Here is a 26,452-nt window from a genome sequence, read left to right on the forward strand (position 1 = left end):
GTGTTCCCTGCTGAGAAAGTGTGGTTACTTGCCTCTCTGCAATGTGTTCCTCCCTGCTCTACAGGGACCAGATGGTAAGGTAGAAGCTCCATTTTTGTTATTCAGTAAGGTCTAATTTCTTCTGTTAGCGTCCTTTGACTGAAAGTAAAAAAGGAAAAAAAGCATCTAGATCCACATAACTAGCATTTTCTCAAAAATTGGGTTTTACTCTCCTAATGTCAACCCCAGATCTTTCTACTATATATTTTAGAGAGGCAAAAACAAAGACCTCCCCCCCCCAAAAAAAAAACTTGACTTCTGTACTCATTGTTTAAAACAACAGGTTTCCCCTCTTAGATGAGCTACCACTACAGAGAAGGAAGACATAGGACACTGGAAACTAAAAGGGAAAATGGCAATACATAGCAAAATAGAAAAATGCCTTTCCCTGAAATCTAGTGAAAAGGAACCAAAACAAACGACTAGAAAATTTCATTAACTAAAATTTGGAAAAAGCCCCAATCTTAAACCACAATTCCAAGTTTGTGTGCTAATTTAAAACTAATTTGAATTAAAGTAAGGATGACAGAAGGGTATAGGGTTCCCAGTGCTGGGAAAGCTAGCAGTGGAGGTTGGGGGATATGTGTGTGTGTGTGTGTGTGTGTGTGTGTGTGTGTGTGTGTGTGTGTGTGTGTGTGTGTGTGTGTGTGTGTGTGTGTGTGTGTGTGTGTGTGTGGCAGAGGCCTTGAACCATTATGCCACAGAGTGACAGACTAGAGACCAGGCATTCAGAGGGGTACTCTGCAGAATAAGTGCACATAGGCCCAAATTTCTTGCTCCAGCTTCTGAAGAGGCTAAAATCTGGGATGAGGCTAGTTGCCTGGAGAGATGGAAGGAGCCAGTCTCCTCAGGGGAGGCCTATAGCACCAAAGGCTATGGTGTAGAAAAAGATACTCGCTGAACCACTTAACAAATATCCTGTTAATTATGGGGCTTTATTTTAACTTGTCTTTATAGAGGAACCAGCTCACTTCATGTGAGGAAATAAGCCCAAATCCTAGCATTGGAATAGAGCACAGCCTGTTTGTCTCCAATACACAGATATATACACGAACTTAGAGTTGTAGTTCCCCCCAGAAGGGAGGAAACAGATGAAGTTTCCCACTAGCAGCTGTTCACAGCCCGCCCAGTTCCTCCCATCCCCAGTCAGGCTGCTGAACTTTTTTTTTTTTTTTTTTTTTTTTTTTTTGGTTTTTGGGCCACACCCTGTGATGCTCAGGGGTTACTCCTGGCTATGCGCTCAGAAGTTGCTCCTGGCTTCTTGGGGGACCATATGGGACGCCGGGGGATCGAACCGTGATCCGTCCTAGGCTAGCGCAGGCACCTTACCTCCAGCGCCACCGCCCGGCCCCAGGCTGCTGAACTTTTGAACTAATAATTGGAGTCTCCAGTTTAATTCTCTAGTTTACCATCCATGTCTCTAGTTTAATTCTTTTTTTTTAAATTAAATAAATTTTATTTTGACCAAGGTGGATTACAAATCTTTCACAGTAATATTTTGGGTACATAGTGACATTGAATCAGGGGCATTCCCACCACCAATGTTGTCCTCCCTCCACCCCGTTCCCAGCATGCATCCCATATCTACCTCCTTTGACCCCCCCAGGCTGCTAGTGTAAGTGGTCCCCTCTGTGTCTAGCTTGTTGTAGATTGGGTTTCGATTCTGTTGTCTTTGGCTTTGGATTTGGTGTTTAAGTCTGATTATTTTTTATTTCTACTCAATGTTCATACAACTGTTTGGTCTTGATACCCTCCATTATTTTCCCCTCAATTTGTGAGGCAGAACAAGATGGTTCAAGTTATGTGGTTCTTAAGAAAATTGTTTGAGCAGTGCCGAGATAAATAAGAGTAAGGAGATTCTATTGATTCTTTTTTTTCTTAAATAGATTTCTCAATCAATCAATCAATTTATTTATTTATTTATTTATTTTGGTTTTGGGGTCACACCTGGCAGCGCTCAGGGGTTACTCCTGGCTCTATGCTCAGAAATCGCTCCTGGCAGGCACGGCGAATCATATGGGATGCCGGGATTCAAACCATCGTCCTTCTGCAAGCAAGGCAAACACCCTACCTCCATGCTATCTCTCTGGCCCAAAAAGACAGAAATTTGTTTTTGTTTTTGTTTTTTTGGTCACACCGGCAGCTCAGGGGTTACTCCTGGCTCTATGCTTAGAAATCGCTAGTGGCTTTCAGCTAGGGACTGTTTGAGCTTTTTTACCCTAGGGGACAGGCACCTGGGAATGTAAGACATTTTTTAATCTTTACAACCAGTGTGGTACTACTGGCATCTAGTGGGTAGACAAAAGGTTGCCACTCATCATTCTGTGATGCACAGAACAACTCACATAATAAAGAATTGTCCAGTCTAAAATGTTCATAGGGCGGAGGGGAAAAAAATCCCGGGAGGGACATGCCCTGTGATGGAAAATTCATTAGCCTGTACAAACCCAATTTATTGCAACACCCAAAGAGAAGACAGACATTTAAATATACTAGTACAGTCAGAGGAGCTCATTAACACCTTCCAGGCAGTTGAAAGAAATATTTGCCGTGAAATCAGAAGTAAAGCATGAGGTGCCTTTTTTTTTTTTTTGGTGGGGGTGGGGGGTTTGGGCCACACCCAGCTGTGCTTGGGGATTACTCCTGGAATTGATCCTGGCTTGGGGGACCATATAGGATTCTAGGAATCGAACCCAGGTTTGTTCTGGGTCAGCCGTGTGCAGGGCAAATGCCTTATCACTGTGCTATCTCTCTGGCCGAAGCATGAGGTGCTTGAAACAAGTTGCAGAGACTTTGTCCCAAGAGCTAGAGATTGGATTCTAGAAGAGCCATGCGATTGCACAAAGCTTATGCAATGGCAGGAGTATGGAAAGAAAAATGGTGAGAGGGCAGTCTTGAAAGATGACTCCTAAATTGGAAAAGAGGTGCCCAGATAGCACAGTCCTTTGAGTGTGACCCAGAAACAAAACAAACAAGAACAAACAAAAAAAAACAAAACAGGGGCTGGAGAGATAGCACTGCGGTAGAGTATTTGCCTTGCATGTGGCCAACCCAAGAGAGACCCCATTCGATTCCTGGCATCCCATATGGTCCCCCTGCTTGCCATGGGCAATTTCTGAGTGCAGAACCAGGAGTAACCCCTGAACACCACCCGGTGTGGCCCAAAAAATCAATCAATCAGTAAAGTTTAAAAAAACAAAGCAAGGGCCCAGAGAGATAGCACAGTGGCGTTTGCCTTGCAAGCAGCCTATCCAGGACCAAAGGTGGTTGGTTCGAATCCCGGTGTCCCATATAGTCCGTGTCCCCCCCCCCCCCCCGTGCCTGCCAGGAGCTATTTCTGAGCAGATAGCCAGGAGTAACCCCTGAGCATCGCTGGGTGTGGCCCAAAAACCAAAAAACAAACAAAAACAAAACAAAACAAAACAAAAAACCAAATTGGAAAAGAGGAACTTGTCTTTGTTAGTGAAGGTTATACCAGTGAGCACTGAGACTCACCCTCTGTGCAATACTGAAAACTCATTGATGTTCCTTCTAAGTGCCTGGAGCTAGGGATAGAGGAGAGGCCAAAGTTAAAGGTCAAGTAGGTCAAAGGTCAAGGGAGACCTGAAATGAATGTTGAAGAATACAAATTGACAAATAATGATCCTGATAAGCTTTAAGGATGAAGAATTATCTACAAATACATTAGCCAAAGAATTAGGGGCCTAATGACAAAAAAGAATTAGGGGCCTGAGTACTGCAGGTTGGGTGTTTGTTTTGTATGCAGCCATACAGTTCATTTCCCAGCACCCCAGATGGTCCCCAAGCTCCACCACGTATAATTTCTGCTTGCAGAGCAGAAGTAAACCCTGCGAAAGGTATTCAAACTTCCCCCCAAAAAGAATTAAATTAGTTACATATACTTGGTTCTTCAAATATAAAAAAAATAATTTGTTTTATTTGCTTTTAAAGCCACAATGAGTATGCTCAGGGGCTGAACCGGACTCTGCTCCCCCATCCTCCTGGCAATGCCTTAGGGTACCATGCAGGCTCAGAACCTTAAACTTATCTGTCCAGACTTCCCCTTTGTTTCTTTTACTTTTTGAAAAATACTTTCATTAAGTCTCAAATGTTTGCCCTTTGACCCTTAGTATAAAACATTAGCCAGCCACTGCCCTAAGGCAACTACTATTCTAACTTGGAACTGCTTTGATCATTTTAGTGTGTATGAAATCACACACTTGTGTATCTTGTGTTTTGGCTTCCATAGCTTAGAGTCATCTCCAGCAAGAGTCAGCTGTGTGCTTCGCCCTGCTGATAGTTCATTCATTCTTACTCTCATTCTCATATGATATTCATTTCATGAAGATGCTACAATTTGTCCCTTGGATTATTGATAGTCTTTTAAATTGTTTCTAGCTTGGCATTAAACGGGAGAAATAGCTGCAAAGGGCTGAACACATGCTTCCCATGCAGAAGGTCTGGGTTCAGTTTCTGATACCACATGTTCCTCCAATCAGTGCCTTGAGCACCCCTGATTGTGCATAAATACAAGAAACCATCAACTTGGTGTTACACATGTGCATACACATACATATATGTTTGTTATCTAAGAAAGACTGAAATGGTGTGTCTTTAGTGTTAGTAAGCTACTATCCATTTTCTATGTGGTTGCAACAGTTTAAACTATAAGCTGCACTCTACCAACACAAACAGCCCTTTCTGCTACAGTCATTGATGTATAATTGTGGCTCATTATGGTGTAAAGTTGCATTTCTCTGTCTAATGATGCTCTGAAGCACCTTTTAGGTCATCTTTTACAGAGTCTCTATTCTGGCCGTTTGCCCGTTATTGTTTGATTTCTTTTTTACTCTCTCTCTCTCTCTCTCTCTCTCTCTCTCTCTCTCTCTCTCTCTCTCTCTCAACTTTAGTTTTTGTCTTTTTGGGTTTTTATGGGGAGGGGCACACCCGGTGGCACTCAGGGGTTACTCCTGGCTCTGCACTCAGAAATCACTCCCGGTAGGCTCGGGGACCTTATGGGATGCCAGAGATCAAACCCAGGTCCATCCTGAGTTGGCTGCATGCAAGGCAAATGCCCAACTGCTATGCTGGAGTGCCAGCTCCTTTCTCTCTCTTAACTTTTGGACCACATCCAGCAGTGCTCAAGGATTAGTCCTGGCTCTGTGCTTAGGGGTTATACCTGGTGATGTTCAGAAGACCATATGCAGCTCCAGGGACTGAGTTTGAGTCAGTTGCATGTAAGTAGGTGCCTTTCTTGTTATACTTTGTCTCTAGCTTGCTGTCTTTTTCTTTTTGCTTGCTAAGGATTCTTTTTTTCCTGGATGTGAGTTCTTTGTTGGTAGTAAGAGTATCACAGTCTCAGAGAGAATTGAGGTTAAAAATTTTGACATACTGGGGCTGGAGCGATGGCACAGCAGTAGGGCATGCTGCTGACCCAGCATGAACCATGATTCGATCCCCCGGTGTCCCATATGTTTCCCCAAGCCAGGAGCAATTTCTGAGCTCATAGCCAGGAGTAACCTCTGAGTGTCACTGGTTGTGGCCCCCCCCCAAAAAAAAAGTTTTGTCATAGAAATATTTTTTTAATTTTTATTTTATTTAAAGAAAATATACCACATAGTTGACCATAATACATTGTTTCCAGATAAAATAAGAGCAAATTATTAAAAAGAAAGAGAAGGAAGTTAGTTTTAAGAAAAGAAAAAGTACAGCAGCAAGGACATTTGTGAAAATTCTTGTCTCTCCAATGAGGTCATTAATATAATGTCAGAAGGTTTAGTAAGCTCTTGTTTGCTGTCCATTCTGTTAAATTGCTGTGTTCTTTTAGGGATGACAACATCAAACAAATGAAGTTGTCCAGAAGTTCAAAGCATTATTACTGATATTGCAGCTTTTAGAGGTGTTCTCAGCTGCCAGGTTTCCCAGAAGAAGGAATAAATGGGGGGAGGGTGTCCACATTCATTCCCAAAATTCCTAATGATATCAGCCCCAAAACCAGTGTACCTAAGTGTGGTCAGATTGGTGCCCAAAAGGAATCATAGAGGGGTGGTGAGGCAGGCCCATAGGGGAAATGGTATTTCTGGATGATGGATGCAGCAAGCATGGCTTCAGCAGGGTGAGGGCTTGGCCCACCCTCTCCTCCCTAGATGGCCATCTTTCTCTTCCCCAGATGCATGGATCAGTGAACCCATGATCTTTAGTGACTTGTTTTACATCTTATTCAAGACAAGAGTGTATCTGTTGAGCTGGCCCAGTTCCAACAGGTCAGCTACATTTGTGGGTGTGGTTATAGCTGCCAGACTTCCTGGAAGAAGGAAGTTTTGGGAGAGGTGCCTCTGTTGGCTCCATAAAACCCTGGTGATACAGCCCCCAAACCAGCAGATTTGAAGTTTGGTCAGATTGGTGTCCCCAAAGGGAATTGTAGAGTGGTTATGAGGCGGAGCCTTTGTTAAATGTAACATAAGAATTCTATACCTAAATACAGATCATACAAATACACTGCTTCAGAGTGCCTCTACACACACACACACACACACACACACACACACACACACACACACACACACACACACACCTTAAAGACCCCTTAGACTGCCTTAAATTTTGCCAAAGAAAAAGTGAGTGTGGATTTATATGACACTTAGAGATGTGTCTGCCCATCATGTCTTCTGAGCCTTCTTAGAAACTCAACTACCCAGTGTCTAGGTTGATTTGCCTTTCAGTCTTAGAATCATTTTCTCTAGTTGCTGTCACAATCTGGTGACCTTCTTTAAGTTCATCTTTCTTGTCAGGGAATGTAATGTAGTAGTAAGACACCTGCTCTGCATGTGTCAGACTCAGGGTTCAATTTTGTTCCACAAAAACAAATATAAATAAATAAAATATTTTTTTCTTTATTTTCCACTATAAAAGTTTGGGGACTTTTCTGATTTGGGCTAAAGGTAGTCACAGAAAGCTGCATTATGTTCTAGTTGAAGTGTAAGACTGCAGTTTAATCATTACTTTAACTTTTCTCCTGACAGTTTAAACTGGAATGGAGCCCAGAAGCTCTGGCATATTCTTATGTTCTATTTTCTGTATACCATGTAGTCTCTGAGCACCTATAAAGAGCTTCCTGCCCACTGCCTCTAACACCCACTGCTTACTTTTTTTTTCCTGTCCCCGTCACTATCCTGTTTCCTCCCTTTCCCACCTTAACACTGCTCCTTCTGTGATCATCTGTGTTATGGTTCAAGAAAATGTATATTTAGAGCAAATGGTTCTTAATTCTCTAGTGGAAAAACTGGCTCATTCATGAAACATTTAAGTATTGAAGTTGGGAACTCTGCAAATTGTCTCATTTAAAGCTCAACAGTTTTGCATTTATCTAGTAAAACTTGATTGCATCTATCTTTAGACCTTTATCTGGGTGGTTTACTTTGCCCACATCACATGATACTGGACCAAGGCTACTCATTTAATTCATGTTATGTATCAAATGCTGCACTGAACCCTTTATGTATTTTATCCACAAAGGCCTGAGTATTAGAGAGACTTGAAATTTAACTTGTCATGGTTGCCTGGGTCTCAGTTTGCAAAGTCTATCTTTGTAGTTCTGTGCCATGTTAGCTGTAAAAATATACAGTGATTTTTGTCTTGATATTTCTGCAGTATTGAGAATTCTCTAGAAATCAAAAAATGAGCCTAAGCAGGTTATTGGGTTTTAGCAGTGAAGGTGGCATTTAAAATATAGGCCATAAAAGATTTAGGGACAGAGGGAAGGAGGGTAAGGTAGATAGATAGTACAGAATAAGGTGCTTACCTTGCATATGGTTAACCCCAGTTTGATTTCTGATACCATATTTGGTCCCCCGAGCACAACCAGGTGTGACCTAAAACTACTATCACCAGAAGAGATAAAATTTTCAAGGTGAGGGGCTGGAGAGATAGCATGGAGGTAGTGCATTTTCCTTGCATGCAGAAGGTTGGTGGTTCGAATCCCGGCATCCCATATGGTCCCCTGAGCCTGCCAGGAGAGATTTCTGAGCATGGAGCCAGGAGTAACCCCTGAGCGCTACCAGGTGTGATCCAAAAACCAAAAAAAAATTTTTTTTTCCAAGGTGAAACCTGAAGGAAGACACTGTTGTTCCATTTGGAAATATGTTTACAGACAAGGGAACTATGGCAGGAGGTGCTGGCTTCAAGATGCAGAGCAGGGAGTATGCATCGAGGTTGCTCCAAGCCTGTGAACTATGCTCTGGAATGTGGGCTCAATCTACTTCCTGCATGGATCAGTGGAAGTAGCAAGAGCAGATTATGTGGGGGAATATAGCGGGTGATATTAGGAAGATGCCCCAGAGGCCTGAAAGGAGTTAGGCGGTGATGACAGATAGGAGTTCCACCGAGAGCCTGAATAAAGTATGAATAAAGAGCATCTATCTTTCCTTGATTCACTGGGCTGTGTGCATCTTTCAGACTTTTGTTTATAAACAAAAAACTTAGATGAGTTGATGAGCCCAACAACAGATGAGTGAAGAAGTACTTAGTAGCCACATTAAAAAAATAGTAAAGTCTCTGGTAATTTGGATTGAACCAGAGGGTTTCATGCTGAACCAGTAAGTCAAAGGCATAAGAACAGATACAATATGATTTCACTGGTCTACGGATATAGAGAAATAAATTATGAATAATAAGCCTTGGCTAATGGAGTACAGTACTGAGAGTGCCAGGGTGGGTGGTAGGGAGGGAATGAATAGGTTGACTGAAAGCAACATAGGAACATAGGTAGAGGGTCTCAAGCACATGGGTGATGCTTATAGAGGTAGGAGCATCCACCAAAACCATAACTATTGATCAGTGAGTAATGGTAGGAGGGAAGGATTGTGGGATGCAGGTGACAGGACATAACAGGTGCAGGGAAAGGTTACAGGTTGTTAGTTCTCTTAAATAGATAGTATAATTTTTATATTTTATGTATTAATTTATAGTTCTAAATTATAGGCTTCTTGCTCTGACTATTGCAAATGCTGCTATATGACTCCTGCGTATGTTTCAATGTATATGATAAGAAAGTTTTCTATAAAAGGACAAGAAATTAGGACCCCTGTTTTTTGGGTCTTGTTTAGTGATCATTGTTGTTGAGTCACACACAGCAGTGCTCAGGGCTACAACTGGCTCTGCACTTGGATCACTCCTGGTGGTCTCAGGGGACAGTATGGAGTGACAGGGCTTGTACATAGGTTGGCTGCATGTAAAGCAAGCCTTATCTGCTATACTATCACCCTGAACACTCTTTAAAATTTTTTTAAATTATAACACTATTTGTTCATAATAAAGTTATTTCAGGCATGAAATACCAGTCCCACTATTAGTGTGACCTTCCCTCCACCAGTGTCCCCAATCTCCCACCCACCACCCTAACCTTGCCCCCTTGCAGTCACAAAAAAATTATTTCGTGTTGTTTGTTACAACACAAAAGCAAATAGAGTTATCAAAATTTATATCAACAAGGGTTAATTTGGAATAATTGTTGTAATTCTTCATGGTGTTACTAAACTCAGTGTCTAATCATTTACTGGACTGCTCTTAGTGCTAGTTGGGCCTTCTGTGTTACTGTTCAGGCTCACTGAGTTTGATACATTTCTACGTAACTTTTCCATCAGATTTCCTGTGCTACAGTTAGGCTAACTTATCTGTGATATTTTTTTTTTTTTTTTTTTTTTGGTTTTTGGGCCACACCCGGTAACGCTCAGGGGTTACTCCTGGCTATGTGCTCAGAAGTTGCTCCTGGCTTGGGGGACCATATGGGACACCGGGGGATCGAACCGCGGTCCGTCCAAGGCTAGCGCAAGCAAGGCAGGCGCACCTTACCTTTAGCGCCACTGCCTGGCCCTTATCTGTGATATTTTAAGGTGTTGTGCAACCATGCAATCTAGGATCTATAGATCTGAAACAAATTTGGTGACTTGGTAGTCTGGTAAGGTTAAGTTGTGGAGTTAGACCATTTTGGAGCTAGACCATCAGAGGGGTAGGGTGTGGCACTGGGCTGCTGCAGTTTTATGCAGAAAGGGGAATCTGTGCCCCCATGTCCCTTTCTGAAAATGCCACAAAGCTATCAGCCCAGACCAGACTACTGGGAAAAGTCTTTTGAAGACTTTTTTTTTCTTTTTGAAGCTTTATAGAGGAGTTGTCTGGCCTCTTTCTCTCTCTCTCTTTTTTTTTTTTTTTTTAATTTTTTAATGAGGAGGGGGCGTTGCAGAGAAATAGTACATACACCAGGGAGGACATTTGCCCTGCACAATGCCAATTGGGGTTTAACCTCCTCATATGGTCCCTGGAGCCTTCCAGGAAAGATCCCCAAGGGCAGACCACTGTGTGTGACCCAAAAACAAAAACAAACAAAAAAGCAAAGGAAAAATATGTTTTTTGTTTATTGTTTTTGTTTTTGTGTTTGTTTTTCGGACCACACCCATTTGATGCCCAGGGGTTACTCCTGGCTAAGCGCTCAGAAATTGCCCCTGGCTTGGGGGGACCATATGGAACGCTGGGGGATCCAATCGTGGTCCTTCCTTGGCTAGCGCTTGCAAGGCAGACACCTTACCTCTAGCACCACCTCGCCGGCCCCTATGGTTGATTTTTAAATAGCTTTACAATTATAGGAGAGCTACCCAGTTCATACTGAATTCCTATATGCCTGTTATTTCTCTCAAAGGCGGTTTAAAAGATATGCTCTGAATTTACTAAATTCTGTAAGAATCTACAAAAATAAATCAAAATGGTGAAGCTTTTATAACTCAGTATTCAACTTCAAAAAAAGTCTGTGGCTTTTGTAGTTATGTTAATCTAAACATTAAGAAATTAATATAAAAAGGAATTAATGTAGATATATAATGCTATGAAATAGATTCTTTGGATTTCATTAAATTTCTCTGTAATCTAGTTATTTGATCTCAAGTCACACTGTACTGTCATGTCTCACATTTGAAACAGTTTGTCCCATTGTATTATAGTACTTTATCGGAAGTGCTTTTTATTTCACCTTATAGTATCCAATTAAAACATTTTTTCCTAATTTACTATTATGTAATTTTGGGGGGGGGTCTTATTTCTTTTACTTAGGAAAATATGTTCAAAATTTATCCATACCTTGTGATTGAACATTTGTTCCTTCTTTAAAAAAGAATGACATAAAGTTAATTGCTATAAAGTGAATGAGCCAGAGATGTGTAGTGCATTCTCATAGTATTGTGCAAGCACCATCTCTAGTTCCAGAACTTTTCATCACCCTAGACAGAAACTCAGTCTTCCTTAGCAATTACTCCCGTTCCTTACGCCTCCCAGCTCCTAGTAACCTCTAATCTACTTTTCCTCTTTATGAATTTCATCACCCCCAAATCAAACCCCTACCCAGTTAAGCAGTCAGTCTTTCTTTCTCCCTCATCTCTGTCTCTGCCTGTCTGCTTCTCTATTTTTTGTGATTTCTTTTCAGGATATTACATACAAGTGAAATCATAACAAGTCTTTACTTCTGTGACTGGCTTTTCCTTAGCCCCCATTTTTTGAGGAACATTCAATTGTAGCATCTATTCTTTTTTTTTTCCCAATTAGATTTTTTTTTTTGAAAATTTTGTCTTTTGAGAAGTTGTGGTTAAAATACACCCTAAACGTTTACTATTTTAAGTATGCCATTTAATGGTATTAATTGCATTCATAATATTTTGCAACCACCTCTTCTGCTTCCAGATCTTTTTCACCACCCTTGGCAGAAACCCTGTACCCATTAAGCAATAGGTCCCTGCTTACCACTCCTCCTAACCTTTGGTAACTTCAAATCCACATTTACTGTGAATTATTCTATATTTGATCTGAATATATATGAAAGGTCATTAGTACACTGGAATATGTTATATCTATATAGAATAGTTATAAAGCAGATTTACAAAAATGTAATGTACATGTGCAAAGTTTTGTAGGAGTCTGGGTCTTCACAAAGCAGAGCAGAACACTGGTTTTAAAAGGTTGGGCCTTTGGGCCCAGAGAGATTGCACAGCGGTGTTGCCTTGCAAGCAGCAGATCCAGGACCTAAGGTGGTTGTTTCCAATCCCGGTGTCCCATATGGTCCCCCGTGCCTGCCATGAGCTATTGCTGAGCAGACAGCCAGGAATAACCTCTGAGCACTGCCGGTGTGGCCCAAAAAATCAAACAAAACAAAACAAAAAAAAAAGGGTTGGGCCTTCAATAGTCAGTAGAACTGTAGTTAGGGTGCTGGGAATAGTGAGGACCTTGATAATGGAGGTGTCCTGGCAATCTGATGGGGGACATGGTATAATGAAGAAAAGAAAAGGTCTCAGAGAGAGGACTACAGGTATAGTGCTTGTTTTGTACAGGACTGACCTAGATTTAATTCCTGGCCTCTCATCTAGTCCTCCAAGCTTCCTAGGAGTGCTCTCTGAGCACAGAGCTAGGTGTAAACCTTGAACAGTGAGAGATGTGGCTTTAAAAATAATAAAGATAAGTTTTTTTTTTATTTGAAACAATTAAAAAATCAAAATGGAGAGCCTGACGAGGTAGTAGATCGGGTAGGAAACTTGCCTTGCAAACAGCTGACCAGTGTTTCATTCTTGGCATCTAAGCCCTGAGTACAGGGTGATCCCTGAGAATAGAGCCAAGATTAAACCTGAACAGAGCTGAGTATGGCCTAAAAAAAAATCAAAAGAAAAACAAAGCCCAAAATGGAAACACACAAACTATATAGTAGTATATATATGTATATATGTACTATATAAGTAGTAGTAAATACTGAGAAAAAATAGCTATAATAAAACTGCATTGACTAGTATTTATTAGGAATAAGGCATATGTACAATTAATTTTTTTTTTTTTTTTTGGTTTTGGGCCACACCCGGCAGTGCTCAGGGGTTACTCCTGGCTGTCTGCTCAGAAATAGCTCCTGTCAGGCACGGGGACCATATGGGACACCGGGATTCGAACCAACCTCCTTTGGTCTTGGACCGGCTGTTTGCAAGGCAAACGCCGCTGTGCTATCTCTCCAGGCCCTACAATTAAATGTTTTTAAAGTGAGAATATTTGTTTGTTTGTTTGTTTGTTTGTTTTTCGGGCCACACCCGTTTGATGCTCAGGGGTTACTCCTGGCTAAGCACTCAGAAATTGCCCCTGGCTTGGGGGGGACCATATGGGGTGGGGGGGTGGGGGGTAGGATCGAACCGTGGTCCTTCCTTGGCTAGCGCTTGCAAGGCAGACACCTTACCTCTAGTGCCACCTCACTGGCCCTGAGAATATTTTTTTTGAGAATATTTATTTTTTAAGTCAGAATAAATTGTTTGCATTTTGAAAATGTTGTGGCCTTAGGTGTTTCTAAGGGTCCTCATGGAAGCAATCCTATTGTAATTGAAAAGAGTGGATGGTAATCGGACCCTCCATAGTCTGTTCATCTGGTAATGATATTTGTATTGTTTTCACCTTTTGGCTCTTGTGAATGATGCTGCTATGACATTGGCAGACAAGTATCTGAGTCCTTATGCTCAGTTCCTAGGAGCATATACACCTATGAGTGGAACGGGTTTTCTCCTATACTGGAGTATGTAGAATGGCAAAATCCAGTCTTGACAAACATTTGGCTTTCGCAAATTGATCAAATTTAACCTGTGTATAATACTGTTTCATTGTATTAGTTTCTATTTCTAGATTTCTAATGGAATGGAACTTTTTAATGGAACTTTTACACATTTATGGAACTTTAATGGAACTTTTACACATTTATAAGCTATCTGGGCTTCTTGTTTTATAACATCTATTAATTTTCCTTGCGGTCCACCTTTTAATGAATCTATATCTTCAAATAATGTTTATTCTGTATTTCTACAGAACAAATAGTGGAAAAAGATGAAGGTCCATATTATACCCACCTGGGATCTGGCCCCACAGTAGCCTCCATCCGGGAACTCATGGAAGAGCGGTGAGTGATGTCCAAAGAGAAATGGGCAAGCATCTCTCATTTGTATAGTCTCATACTGGACAACATGTAGAAAGGAAATCCTGGTATATGTAAGATTATGATTGGGTTAAAGGTGGGGTTCTTATCCTTCATGCCTCTGGATTTCTTTCCATCTTCAATCTTTTCCCTCATTCTTTCTCTCTTAAAATATATTTCATTAGAAAAATATGTTAATTGTGTTGTAGTTTCCCACAACCTGAATTTTGCTGCTAAATTTCCTATGATTTTGTTTAACGTGTTCTACCTACATGAACATATTGTCAGCTAAGTAGTCAGATCCAAAGGTGCGTCAGGTTGTTTTTTCCTTTCTACAAACTACTTTGCAGGTGATATTTTGTTCCTCCACTTAAAGGAACGCAGTGTGTCTTCTTTGGCCTATAGTTCCTATCTCTCATGAGTTCAGATTATTCCCAAGTTCTTGGATATGATCCTACAGATCATTGTTTCCTTGGTTGTATGACAGATGTTTGGGCTCATATACTACATTTATTCAAGAAGTCCTGACTTTTCTTTATTGGAGAGAAATACTTAGGAAATGGACACTGGGTACATTGTTTCTAGATCATTTCAAGGTGCCTGTGGAGTCTGGATAAGTTAGTGTTTAGTGAGACATCAAGATTCAGGTGATAGGGCCCGAAGAGATAGCACAGCGTCGTTTGCCTTGCAAGCAGCTGATCCAGGACCAAAGGTGGTTGGTTCGAATCCCGGTGTCCCATATGGTCCCCCATGCCTGCCAGGAGCTATTTCTGAGCAGATAGCCAGGAGTAACCCCTGAACACCGCCGGGTGTGGCCCGAAAACCAAAAAAAAAAAAAAAAAAAAAGATTCAGGTGATAATGGTTGTTATTTGGCATCAGGGATCCAACCTCACACATACAAAGCATGTGCTCTATCACTGGGCCACATCTAGGGCTCCACTGTTTTGATTATTATTTTTTTCCTAATTTGGAGCCACATCCAGTGGTACTTGGGGGCTATTCCCAAGTCTATATGCAAGGGTCACTCCTGCCATTACCTAGGGGACCATCTGGTGCAGGAAGTTGAACCTGGGCCTCTCACATGTAAAGTATATACTTAATTCATTGAGCTTGATCTCTTTGGCCTTTGTTTTGTTTCTTTTAAAGAAGTTGAGGGAGGGGCCGAAGCGGTGGCGCAAACTGTAGGGTGTCTGCCTTGCACACACTAACCTAGGATGGACCACAGTTGGACCCCTGGCATCCCATATGGTCCTCCAAGCCAGGAGCGATTTCTGAGCATATAGCAAGGAATAACCCCTGAGCATCATCGGGTGTGACCCCAAAACAGAACAAAACAAAAAAATTAAAAAGTTGAGGGAGATGGGGCTGGTGTGATAGTAAAGAGGGTTAGGGTTGCCTTGCTTGCAGCTTACTAGCTAGGTTCAATCCCCAGCATCTTATATGGTTCCCTGTACCTGTAGCTCTGAGCTCAGAGACAGGAGTAAACTTGAGCTTAGCAGGGTGTGATTTCCCCACCAAAAAAAATTTTTTTTGGTTTTGGTTTTTGGGCCATACCCAGGGGTGCTCAGGGTTTACTCCTGGCTCTGCACTCAGAAATTACTTCTGGCAGGCTTGGGGGACCATATGGGATGCTGGGAACCTAACTTGGGTCCATCTCAGGTTGGCATTCTGCAAGGCAAATGTCCTACTGCTGTCCTATCATTTGGCCCCTAATTTTTTAGCCACACCTGGCGCTGCTCAGGGCCTACTCCTAGCTTTGCTCAGGAAGCCTACTTGGCTTGCTCAGAGGGACCATATGGGATGCTGGTGATTGAACCCAGGTCAAGAGCATACAAGATGAGTGCCCTGCCTCCTTTACTATTGCTTTGGGCCCCCCCAAATTTGTATGGATAGAGATTTTTTAATCAATATATTTTAAAGTATGGATATTCTTATGTGCACACAAGTTTATAAATACTCTGGCACCAGTATTTGGAAGAGAAAATAGCTCAGGAATTGATGTCATATGATTACTGTAGCTAGATTCAGCTTTACTCATATTCTTTTGCTTATTGTCAGATCTTTGGGCAAGTTGCTGCCATTCACTTTCTTTTTTTTTTTTTTTTTTGGTTTTTGGGCCACACCCGGCGATACTTAGGGGTTTCTCCTGGCTGTCTGCTCAGAAATAGCTCCTGGCAGGCACGGGGGACCATATGGAACACCGGAACTCGAACTAACCACCTTTGGTCCTGGATCGGCTGCTTGCAAGGCAAATGCCGCTGTGCTATCTCTCCGGGCCCTGCCATTCACTTTTCTTCCTGAAAAATGGACTTAATGATAAAAGTGTTACACTGTGTGAAAGTTGTGAGGATTATAATGATGTATGGGTGGGGCTGGAGAGATAGTACAGTGGATAGGGCACTTGCCTTGTCACCCCTCATCTCCCTCCAGAATTGATGTATGGGAAAGCCCTTAATGCTTATTAATAAATAATTATTTACTATGAGGTATAAGTTATGATATTTTTATAGCAAGCATTCATATGTTAATAATAATGGCAAGAGCTGGCGAGGTAGTACAGCAGGTAAAACACTTGCCTGGTGCTAGCTTAAAACCTCAGCACCACATAAATTCTGCTGAACCCCACCAGGAATGGTCCCTGAGTCCAGAGTAGGAGTAAACCCTAAGCACAGCTAGTTATGGCTCCAAAACAAAACAAAAAGGCAATAGAACATGAGTTTGCTCAGACATAGATGCATGGAAAATGGCACACATTAAGATTTCTACAAACTTGGGAACCAGTTATTTATTGTTGTTATTGTTTTGTTTTGTTTTGGGGTCACACCAAGCAGCGCTCAGGAGTTACTCCTGGCTTTGTGCTCAGAAATCGTTCCTGGAAGGTTTAGGGGATCATATGGGATGCCGGGATTCAAATTGGGTTCTGCCCTGTGTTGGCCGTGTGTTATTGCTCTGGCCCTAGGAATTAGTTTTTTATTTTCCAAGCTGGGGAACCAAACCAATAGTTACTGATATAACATGGGTCATGGTTTTGAACTGAATATCAGCGTTCCAGAGTGAATAAATTTAAGATGGATGGAGGTCAGAGACCTGGAACTGCTCCTCTTACCCTATCCAGCCCTTCTGGAAACATGGACATTCCAATAGCCCATCCAAAACACAGTTGAATCCAGTCTGTTAGCTGAAGCTTGACTGAAATGAATGGGCCACCTCTGAGCCTGTGAAGAGGAGTCAGTGAGGTGTGTGCACTATGTGCGTACACTGTGATATACTGCAAAGCTGTGGTTACTGGATATCATTTTAACTGGTGATTTCTATTATTTATTTATTTATTTATTTATTTATTTTGGTTGGGCAACTCCAATGGTGCTCGGGGATTAATCCTTGCTGGGCTCAGGGGACTATCTGGGATACCAGGGAATAAACATAAGTCTGTCAAATGCAAGACAAATGACCTACCCACCTATTGTACTATAACTCTAGCCCCTCTGTTTTTGTTTGTTTGTTTGTGGGTGACACCTGGAGGTGCTCAGTGGTTACTCCTCCTGGCTCTATGCTCAGAAATTTCTCTTGGCAGGCTTGGGGGACCCTATGGGATGCTGGTGACTAAACCTGGTTGGTTGCATGCAACACAAAGACCCTACCCTCTGTGCTATCTCTCCAGCCCCCAACCCCTCTATTATTTTTTGTAAAAAGCAATTCTGGGGCCCTCAAAAGTAATTCCTGAGCACTGAGTATGACTGGATATGGTCCAGGCACTTCCCTTAAAGCAATTATTGTCTTTTAGAAAACATTAATTTTTTTTTCCTATTTCCTATCTTTGTTGTGATGACCAGGGTCACAGACCTTCACATTGGGGTATTTCTCATACTTTGTTGTGGCACCAAACCATAGAGCTTCAGAATCACAGTTCAGCCTGTGGGACTGTGCCAGGGACCGAACCCACAGCCTCTCTAGCCTCGGGTTTTCAAGGTGGGCACCCTGCCACTGAGCTATCTCTTCCAGGTCCTTTTTGCCATGATTCTTCAAGAAATCTTAACACAAGAATCAAAGGAGTGGGAAATCAGAAGTGCAGATTGATCCAAGATGGGTTTTTGGCAATAGCTCTCTAGCTCTTCATTATAGAGTATTTTTGTTTGTATTTTTTGTATTTTGTTTGTTTGTTTTTTTGGGTCACACCTGGCAGCATTAGGAGTTACTCCTAACAGAAGCTCAGAAGTTGCTCCTGGCAGGCTCAGGGGGCCATATGAGATGCCAGGAATCGAACCAGAGTCTGTCCTGGTTTGATTGTGTGCAAGGCAAACATCCTACCACTGGGCTATCGCTCTGGCTTCATAGAAGAGTATATTTTGGAAAAAAAAATCAAGATAGTAATAAAATTGAAGTTTGGCTGCCTCCCCTCCCGTCCCCACGCCACCCCCGCATTACTTTAAAAATAACAGCCACTGTAGCTTCTTCAGAATCTGATCCAAGGAGGAATTCCTCTCAAGACCAGGAATACTTGTGTTTCTCTTCAGCAACTGGTTTATTTTTATCTTAAGGACCTTGTAAATCATGCAACAGATTGTGTTCCCATCTTTATGTTGGCTGCCACTCAGCTCGGAGCCAGATTTGTGAACCCCATTAGGAGGACCGTGATTTCCCATCTCGGGCCCGTGGGAGACTCTTCAGGTTTACTTGCAGCCCCTCTGACCCCGCCCTGAAGGAGTGAGTCTTCAGCAGCTTCCTGATGTCTCTGGATGATGAGATGTTCTGACTCATTACTCAGAGTAGCACAACAGCCTTCTAGTTTGCAGTGTGTGTATCTCCATCATGCCCATCTCTCCCACATCTATTCTATTTTCATCACCTGCTGTTTTTATCCTCCAGACATCTTTCTATGTTCCTTTCTGGAACAAGAAGGAGAATGAACAGGTGTTGACAATCACTTGGATTGGTAGTGACTGGTCCAGGGGCCAAGCTGTGTTTTTCTGGATCTCTCCCACTGCCCCCTTGCCCCACAGGGCCTCTGTTACCAGGAACAGGACAGAGACAGAGAGACAAATAGGGAGGGGAAACAAACTGGAATCAAGGACGCTGAAGATTTGGAGGGAGGAGGGGAGGTAAAAAGCAAACTCTAAAGTATTATGCCCATTTTGGAGGGGGTTTGGGTCATACCTGGTTCCACTCAGGGGTTACTCCTGGCTCTCTGCTCAGAAATCGCTCCTGGCAGGCTCAGGGATGCTGGGATTCGAACCACCGACATTCTGCATGAAAGGCAAATGCCTTACTTCCATGTTATCTCTCTGGCCCCATATTATGCCCATTTTTATAATGGTACCTTCCCTCTTGAATTTCTGGGTTCTTGTTGCCTTTCATCCTTGATTCAGTTGTTCAAACCTTTGTCTAAAAACAGTGGGCTGTAGTGAGCCACGTTCTCTACCTGGATGAGGAGGAGTACATTCTACCTGGGTGGGGAGGAGTACATTAAATGCTCATTCTCAAGACTAAGTACTAAAAGATGCACTTACAGGGTCAGAGCTGTAGTACAGCAGGTATACTTGCCTTGCACACATTGACCCTATTCAATCCCAGACCTTCCAAGAGTGATTTCTGAACTCAGAGCCAGGAGTACACCCTTAGCATTGCCAGGTGTGGCCCTAAAACCAAAATAATCAATAATAACAATAACAATAATAAGAGTAAAAGATAGTGCTAACAAATCCTGAGTCTGGAGAAAGTCATCTCATTATAGTGATAGAATAGTCTGGAAGCACAGCTTGAAATCAGTGGCTCTGGGGGAACAGGAGAATAGGATGGGTTAGGGTAGGAATCACCTAAGGAGATGGTACTGAAGGTGGTAAAGTGTTATGTATGAAAACCTATCAGTACTGTAAACCATGGTGCAAAAATTGATTTATTTTTAAAATGGTGCTTCTTTAGCCATATATTTGTTTATTTATTTTTGGTCCACACCTGGCACCACTCGGGTTTACTCCTGGCTTTGCGCTCAGAAATTGCTCCTGGCAAGCTCAGGGGACCACATGGGATGCTGGGTGTTGATCGATCATCCTGGTCGGCATTGTGCAAGGCAAATGCCTTATGGCTGTGTTATCACTCCTGCCCCAAAAGGTGCTTCTTGTAGAAGCAGACTAGCGGGAGGCAAATGGGAGTGAGGAGGCACTGGTGGAAGGAAGTGGACATTAGTGAAGGTATTAGTATTGAAACATTGTGTGACTTAAATCTGACCATAAATGGCTTTGTAATTTTCTCTCTATAAAAATAATTATATAAAGCAGGGGCTAGAGAGATAGCATGGAGGTAAGGCGTTTTCCTTGCATCCAGAAGGACAGTGGTTCGAATCCTGGCATCCCATATTGTCCCCCGTGCCTGCCAGGGGCAATTTCTGAGTGAAGAGTCAGGAGTGACTCCTGAGCGCTGCTGGGTGTGACCCAACAATCAAAAAAAAAAAATACACAATTAAATTTAAAATGTAAATCAGTGCCTCCCAAAATTCATTGAGCTTCTGTGTTCTCCCAGAGGACTTGTGATGATGCAGATGACTGCTGGCATGGTTGGGACCCTCGCATGTCAGATCCTGCCCACTTCTCTGGGTGATGTGTCCTGTCACCCATTAGAATAAGGTGCCAGCCTCTCCTGGCAGGCTTAGATTATTGTCTGGGACTTTATGTACCAGAAGAGTCTCTTCACAAAAGACCAAAAAGTAAGGCATTAAATAAAAAGGGGGGGTGTCCAGGGCAATAATACAGCAATTGGGGTGCTTACCTTGCATGCAGGTGATCCAGATTATATCCCTGACACCCCAAATGATCTCCTGAGTTTGCCAGGATTAATTCCTGAGCTCTGAGTACAGCCCCAAAACAAAACAAAGGACCAAAAATCTGTGCCTCTGAGGGGGGGGGGGCGGGGGGAAAGAGAGGGAGAAGGGGAGAGAGAGAGAGAGAGAGAGAGAGAGAGAGAGAAAGAGAGAGAGAGAGAGAGAGAGAGAGAGAGAGAGAAAGAGAGAGAGAGAGAGAGAGGGAGGGAGGGAGGGAGAGAGAGAGAGAGGGAGAGAGAGGGAGAGAGAGAGAGAGAGAGTGAGTGTGTGTGTGTGTGTGTGTGTGTGTGTGTTAGTTCTAGCCCCTTAGATGCTACTGGGTTTGCCCTTTTATTTGCTCTCAAGAGGTTCACTGCAGGAAACTTTTCTCTAAACTGTGGGGGGAAGGTTCTGGTCAGAAAGCCTTGGTGTCCTCAGCTCACCCTCCTGTGTGTCACATGATATCCTGTCCTTTTGGGTGAGAGCTGTGTGGTCACCTCAGCCAGGACTTTCCACGGCAACTGAGGGCCAGGCCCGTACTGACAGGTCGCTTCCTGATACTGTTTGTTGAACTGAAAGTTTTCCAAGAGCTAAACAAAAAGCAGCGCTATCTGGTCTTGGCCTCTTGCACCAGCCCATGCTACAGAAACTCCTCAGAGTCGTCTCAGACATATTCTGCAAGGTTCTGTGTGGCCTTCAAATTTTAATATGGTCATTATCAAACACACTTTGCCCCTTCTTTAGGATCTTGAGTGAAATAGAGAACACTGAAGTCAGTGAAACCTTAGCTCAGCACTTAAAAAATACTGTTTTCTTTTCCAGTAACAAAAGACACCTCTAAGACAGAAACAAAAACCCACCTCCCCCAAAAACCTTTACAAAAGCCTAGAGTGAATGAAACTCTCTAGCATTTATTCTTCCCAGAAGAAAAAAATTCTTTTTCAGTTTAATGCTTACCTTTTATTTTTTCCTGTCTTTACAAAAAGTGTATACACATATGAAGGACTTATATGTACTAGGTGAAATTAGCTATAAACCCACAGTTTGCAGCTACTTTCCCCAAACTTAATTTCTTCATTTTGTGGGGGGCTGGAGGGACAGCATGGAGGTAGGGCATTTGCCTTTCATGCAGAAGGATGGTGGTTCGAATCCTGGCATCCCATATGATCCCCTGTGCCTGCCAGGGACGATTTCTGAGCAAAGAGCCAGGAGTAACCCATGAGCGCTGCCGGGTGTGACCCAAAAACCAAAAAAAAATTTTTTTCTTTATTTTGTTACCTAAAATTATATCAAATTAAAAAAAAATATTTTTTGTTTTGGTTTTTGGTTTTTGGGCCACACCCGACTCCTGGCTGTCTGCTCAGAAATAGCTCCTGGCAGGCATGGGGGACCATATGGGACACCGGGATTCGAACCAACCACCTTTGGTCCTGAATCGGCTGCTTGCAAGGCAAACGCCGCTGTGCTATCTCTCCCCCCCCCCCCAATTTTTTTTAATGTTAAAATATTTTTATTTGGTGGCCACATTTCGCCAGGAGTCGGGGCTTTTCCTAGCTCATAGCTTGTGGATCACACTCAGCAGTTCAGGATCATTCCTTGCCAGGGAGTAATGTGCCTGCAAAGGGGGTGTGTGCTTCAGCCTTTGTCTCTCAGGGCCGTGCCAAAGACTTCTTAATGGATACATCATTTTTTGTTATATGAAAATATGCTGGATTTAGCTTGTTCTATACTAAGTATTTAAGTTGTTACTGACTTTTGTTAAAGCAACAATGAATATCTTGTTCCTAAATCTTGGTGTATTTCTTAGGTGGAAATTCTTAGAGGCAGAGTGAATGAGATAAAAACTGCAGTAACTAAGATAACATTCCTCTCAGTTAAGTATCATGTTAAAATAATATGCCACCATCAAATTGGATTCACTTAAAAACTACAAAGATAGTTTGACAGTTTGTTAAGCAAGCATACCATGATAATTGAGCCAACGGGGAAATCCATTCAGTAATTCATCTGTCTCCTTTGGTGCTAAAAATGTATTGAAAAGTAGAATCATTAAAAAAAAAAAAGTAAACGTCCTCAGAACAGGAGTTCCATAGAAGAACCCTTCAAATTAGAAAGTTGCTGCATCAATCCAAGCCAGCTAGTTTCATGCTCAGTGATGAACTAACTGTTGGACACAGTTCAATGAAGTGAGGGAGCAGGAGAGCCCTGCAGGCCTGTGGCTGCACTGGCCAGGACAGTACAGGAGGCTGCAACAGGCAAAGTGAGCGGGAAAGAGGGGGTGGTCAAGGGTCATTATTTGCAGATGAGACGGTTATGTGCTATTAAAAATAATTCAGTCGGATGACTGTGTACATTATTAGGAATAATTACTAGGCTCTTCCCTCATGCCAGGAACTTCAAAGCACTTTAAATAATGCACTCCCTATGGATTATGTCATTTGATCTTTTTCCAGGTCCAGGACGTACGAACCATTTTCTCTCTCTTTCTGACACGGAGACTAGAGCTCAGAGAAGTCTGGTAGTGAGAAAGTGGCTGGGTGGCCTCTCACTCCCAGGCTCTCCTCCTTCTAGCTTCTGTTGCTCATGTCCTCGTTGAGGACAGCACCCCTGTGAGGCCTTTGTTCAGTGTCCTCTGCTGGTAGCATGGCTACTAGATGGTCTTGGTCCCTTGCACGTGTGGGTCAGGGCTGGTGTGTGTTCTAAGTGTGTGTGGAGAGCATTGTTTTGACTGCCAGGGAATCTGGGAGCCAGCCTTTGTCCTCATTGTGTTTGAATGTCAGCTGGGGATTGTTGAAAGAGAACAATAAGGGTTTCCCCCACTTAATTTCTTTTATTCATTGAATTTATAAATAACCAACCCTGAGGGCTACTGAGTGGCAGAACTGGGTCCAAAGGGCCTGTGTTAGCCTCAGGTTGAAGTGACTTCATGGCAGCTGGGTGCACTTAACCTGTACCTCTGCCTTGGGACCGAGGTGGTGCGGCTGGAGCAAAGTGCCTGGAAGCCCGTATGTGGCCTCTGTGTCCCCAGACACTCTGAGCACAGGATAATGTTCAACCTTCCCCTGCACTTTCTGTTGCACTCAGTTACTCGAAACCCAAACTGAGCATCCCTACCACTTGTTCTCCTTTAGGCTTCCACTGTGCTTAATGTCTCCTTCTATTATCCATCTCCAGGTATGGAGAGAAGGGGAAAGCCATCCGGATCGAGAAGGTCATCTACACGGGGAAGGAAGGGAAGAGCTCACGGGGTTGCCCCATTGCAAAGTGGGTAAGTGCTCCTCTTCCTCCATGAGTCCTCATCTGGGAGAAGATCCCTGCACCGCCCACAGCTGGTGCTTGCTTAGCTAAGTTCATCTCCTCTGCTGTCTCTTCTCATCCTGTTGTGAATGCCAGCCCTAGTGGCCTGAACTGGCCTGGAACTGCTCCAGTCCCAGTGCAGGGCTCATGCTGTCTCCATGGGCCAGCACTGGGGCAGGACGGGGGAAGCCGGCGATGTTATCTTACAGAGCCGGGCCCCACTGCAGACTGCTTGACGCCTCTTCCCCTCCATGTGCCACAGAGATGCCCGTGTCTCTGTCTCCTGTCCGGAAGAGGCCAGACCTCTGGGCAGGGTCGGAGACCAGCCTTGCCTTTTTCTTGCTTCTGAGCATCTGTCTGTTATCGGCAGCCCGAGTGTTTGACAGAGCCCCTCAGTGACTCAGACCCCGACCTCATCAGTATGAGGTTCCTGACCTTGCCTTTTCTCTGTGGGGATCCTTAGAACTGCTTCTGCAGGCTGAGTGCCCAGTGTTCTCAAGGGCTGCATATGGGGAGATCTGTGGGGGTATCTCTCCCACCAGTATAAGGCTCCAGCCCTGTGATGAGGCTGTTTCTGATGGGACACATGAGATAAAATTGTGGGGACTTAAGTGGCTGAGATTCAACACTCTGAGGCATTCTTAATGTTTGAGTTTTGGAGCTAGGCCTGAACTGAGGGAATTTAGGAGAAGTTACCTAAAGTAGGTGAATGTGAGCTGAGAGAGTATGGGGGAATCTAAACCTTCAAGGATCTTATTGTAGCACTTTCAGTTTACATTGCAGGACTATAGACAGGGACGATTCTGAAGCCACCAGCTTTCAGAGGTAGAAAACAACAGTTTGTCCCACCTCTCTGCAAGATAGTCCTTGAAGCAATAGACTTAGGAGTTTGTCTGTAGCTGATCGGGAAGAAGAGGTTTCACCTACAGTAAGCCATCAGGGAAATAACATCTCCCCTTTCTCTTGTGAATTGTGTAACTGTCAGAATCTTGGGCAGGAAACAAGCTCTTTGGGCACAGCTGGAGTGGGAGAACTTTTGTAACTTAGGGAAAAGTGACATCTCAGGGAATGAAAAGAGTAAGCTCCATGGTTGACATCGAGGAAAAGCATGTGGTTGTTCAGTTCCTGAATATGTCTGGAAAAGCACTGATCCTTAATCCTTCACCAAGCCTGTGTCTGTCTCTGCTCTCTTGGAAGACTTGTGGGGTAGAAGAGGGAGGCACTGAGGAAGAGTAGGAGAAGGAGGCAGATGATGGAGGAGATGAACTCTGTGCACAGCTCCCAGGGTCTGCAGGCAGATGCCAGAGCAAAGCATACTTAACTTAGTACACTTGGTCAAAAGATAGGATGGAACTGCTGGCAAGAGCCACTGAGATGTGGGAGTGATGTCTGCTTTGAAATGCACTGCGAAGGTAGAAAATTCATTTCTGACGAGCCAGGATATAAAAGAGAAGAAAGTGTTTTGGATTCTGAGCCTATCAGGAGGTATTTGGAGGCTACTCCTGATGGTCTTCAGGGCCCCAGGTGAACTCTGGACTCCAGCAGGCAAAGCACTTACTCCTGCACTTTGAGCCATCTCCTGAGTGAGAGCAAGAAACCATTTTTTAAAAAAGAGCAAATGGTGGTTAATTGATGTGTATTCCTGTATGGGCAATGTCGCCCCCTGGGGGACACAAGGTCCATCCACACTATCGTGGGTAGAGTTGTACAGGAAAGGTGCTTTCTACTTGTTCCCTTAAAGGTAGATTTTTCTAGGCTTACTGAATGATTTTTTTTTTTTCCTAGAAAGGGGCAGTAGGTCAGATAAGTTTGAGAACCTCTGTCATAGAACTCAGAAAAATTGTGGGTGTTTCTTTTCTGTCTCTTTATAGTGACAGGTGGCTGCTTTTCCGGTTATTTACTTTATTTGTTTGTTTTTGCCTACCAAATTCCCAATGTACTTTGGTGATGAGGTTCTCCTAAAGAGTTATACCCCCCTGGAAGTTGGAGAAGGGAGAAGTGTTTCCTTTCCCTGCACCCTCGGCCCCCGGGAAAGTGACCCAGAGATGCCTAGGAAGCTTGTCCTGGATGACAGCATGGCATCAGGAGCCTGGATAGTATCTGTGGGCACAGATGTGTGGCATTATGTGGCAACCTGCAGACAGCACTAGGACTGCACATAGAGCTCACACTTGCAGGTTTAACCATGACTGTAGGCTAGTGGTTCTCAATCTTTTATACTTGTGGACCAATAGCAATGTGTGAACCTGTCTTGAGCCTGTGTTTTCTTTTCCAACCAAAGTTAATGATTAAAATTTGGGGCAGACATTCTGCTAAAGGCAGTGTCAAATTCTAGAGTTGACTAGCCAGACTC

The 26,452-nt window shown here is 43.2% G+C and overlaps 1 protein-coding gene across 1 annotated transcript in view; it reads left to right on the forward strand.

Moving 5' to 3' along the window:
- TET3 (tet methylcytosine dioxygenase 3) overlaps positions 1–26,452 on the forward strand; it is a 112,027-nt gene that overhangs the window by 65,252 nt on the left and 20,323 nt on the right. The window contains exons 4-5 of the mRNA XM_049784391.1: positions 13,903–13,993; positions 23,977–24,070. Coding sequence (XP_049640348.1) covers positions 13,903–13,993; positions 23,977–24,070 — 185 coding nt within the window. The remainder of the gene's footprint in view (positions 1–13,902; positions 13,994–23,976; positions 24,071–26,452) is intronic.

Source organism: Suncus etruscus, chromosome 12 (assembly GCF_024139225.1).
Source record: "Suncus etruscus isolate mSunEtr1 chromosome 12, mSunEtr1.pri.cur, whole genome shotgun sequence".
Classification (NCBI taxonomy): domain Eukaryota; kingdom Metazoa; phylum Chordata; class Mammalia; order Eulipotyphla; family Soricidae; genus Suncus; species Suncus etruscus.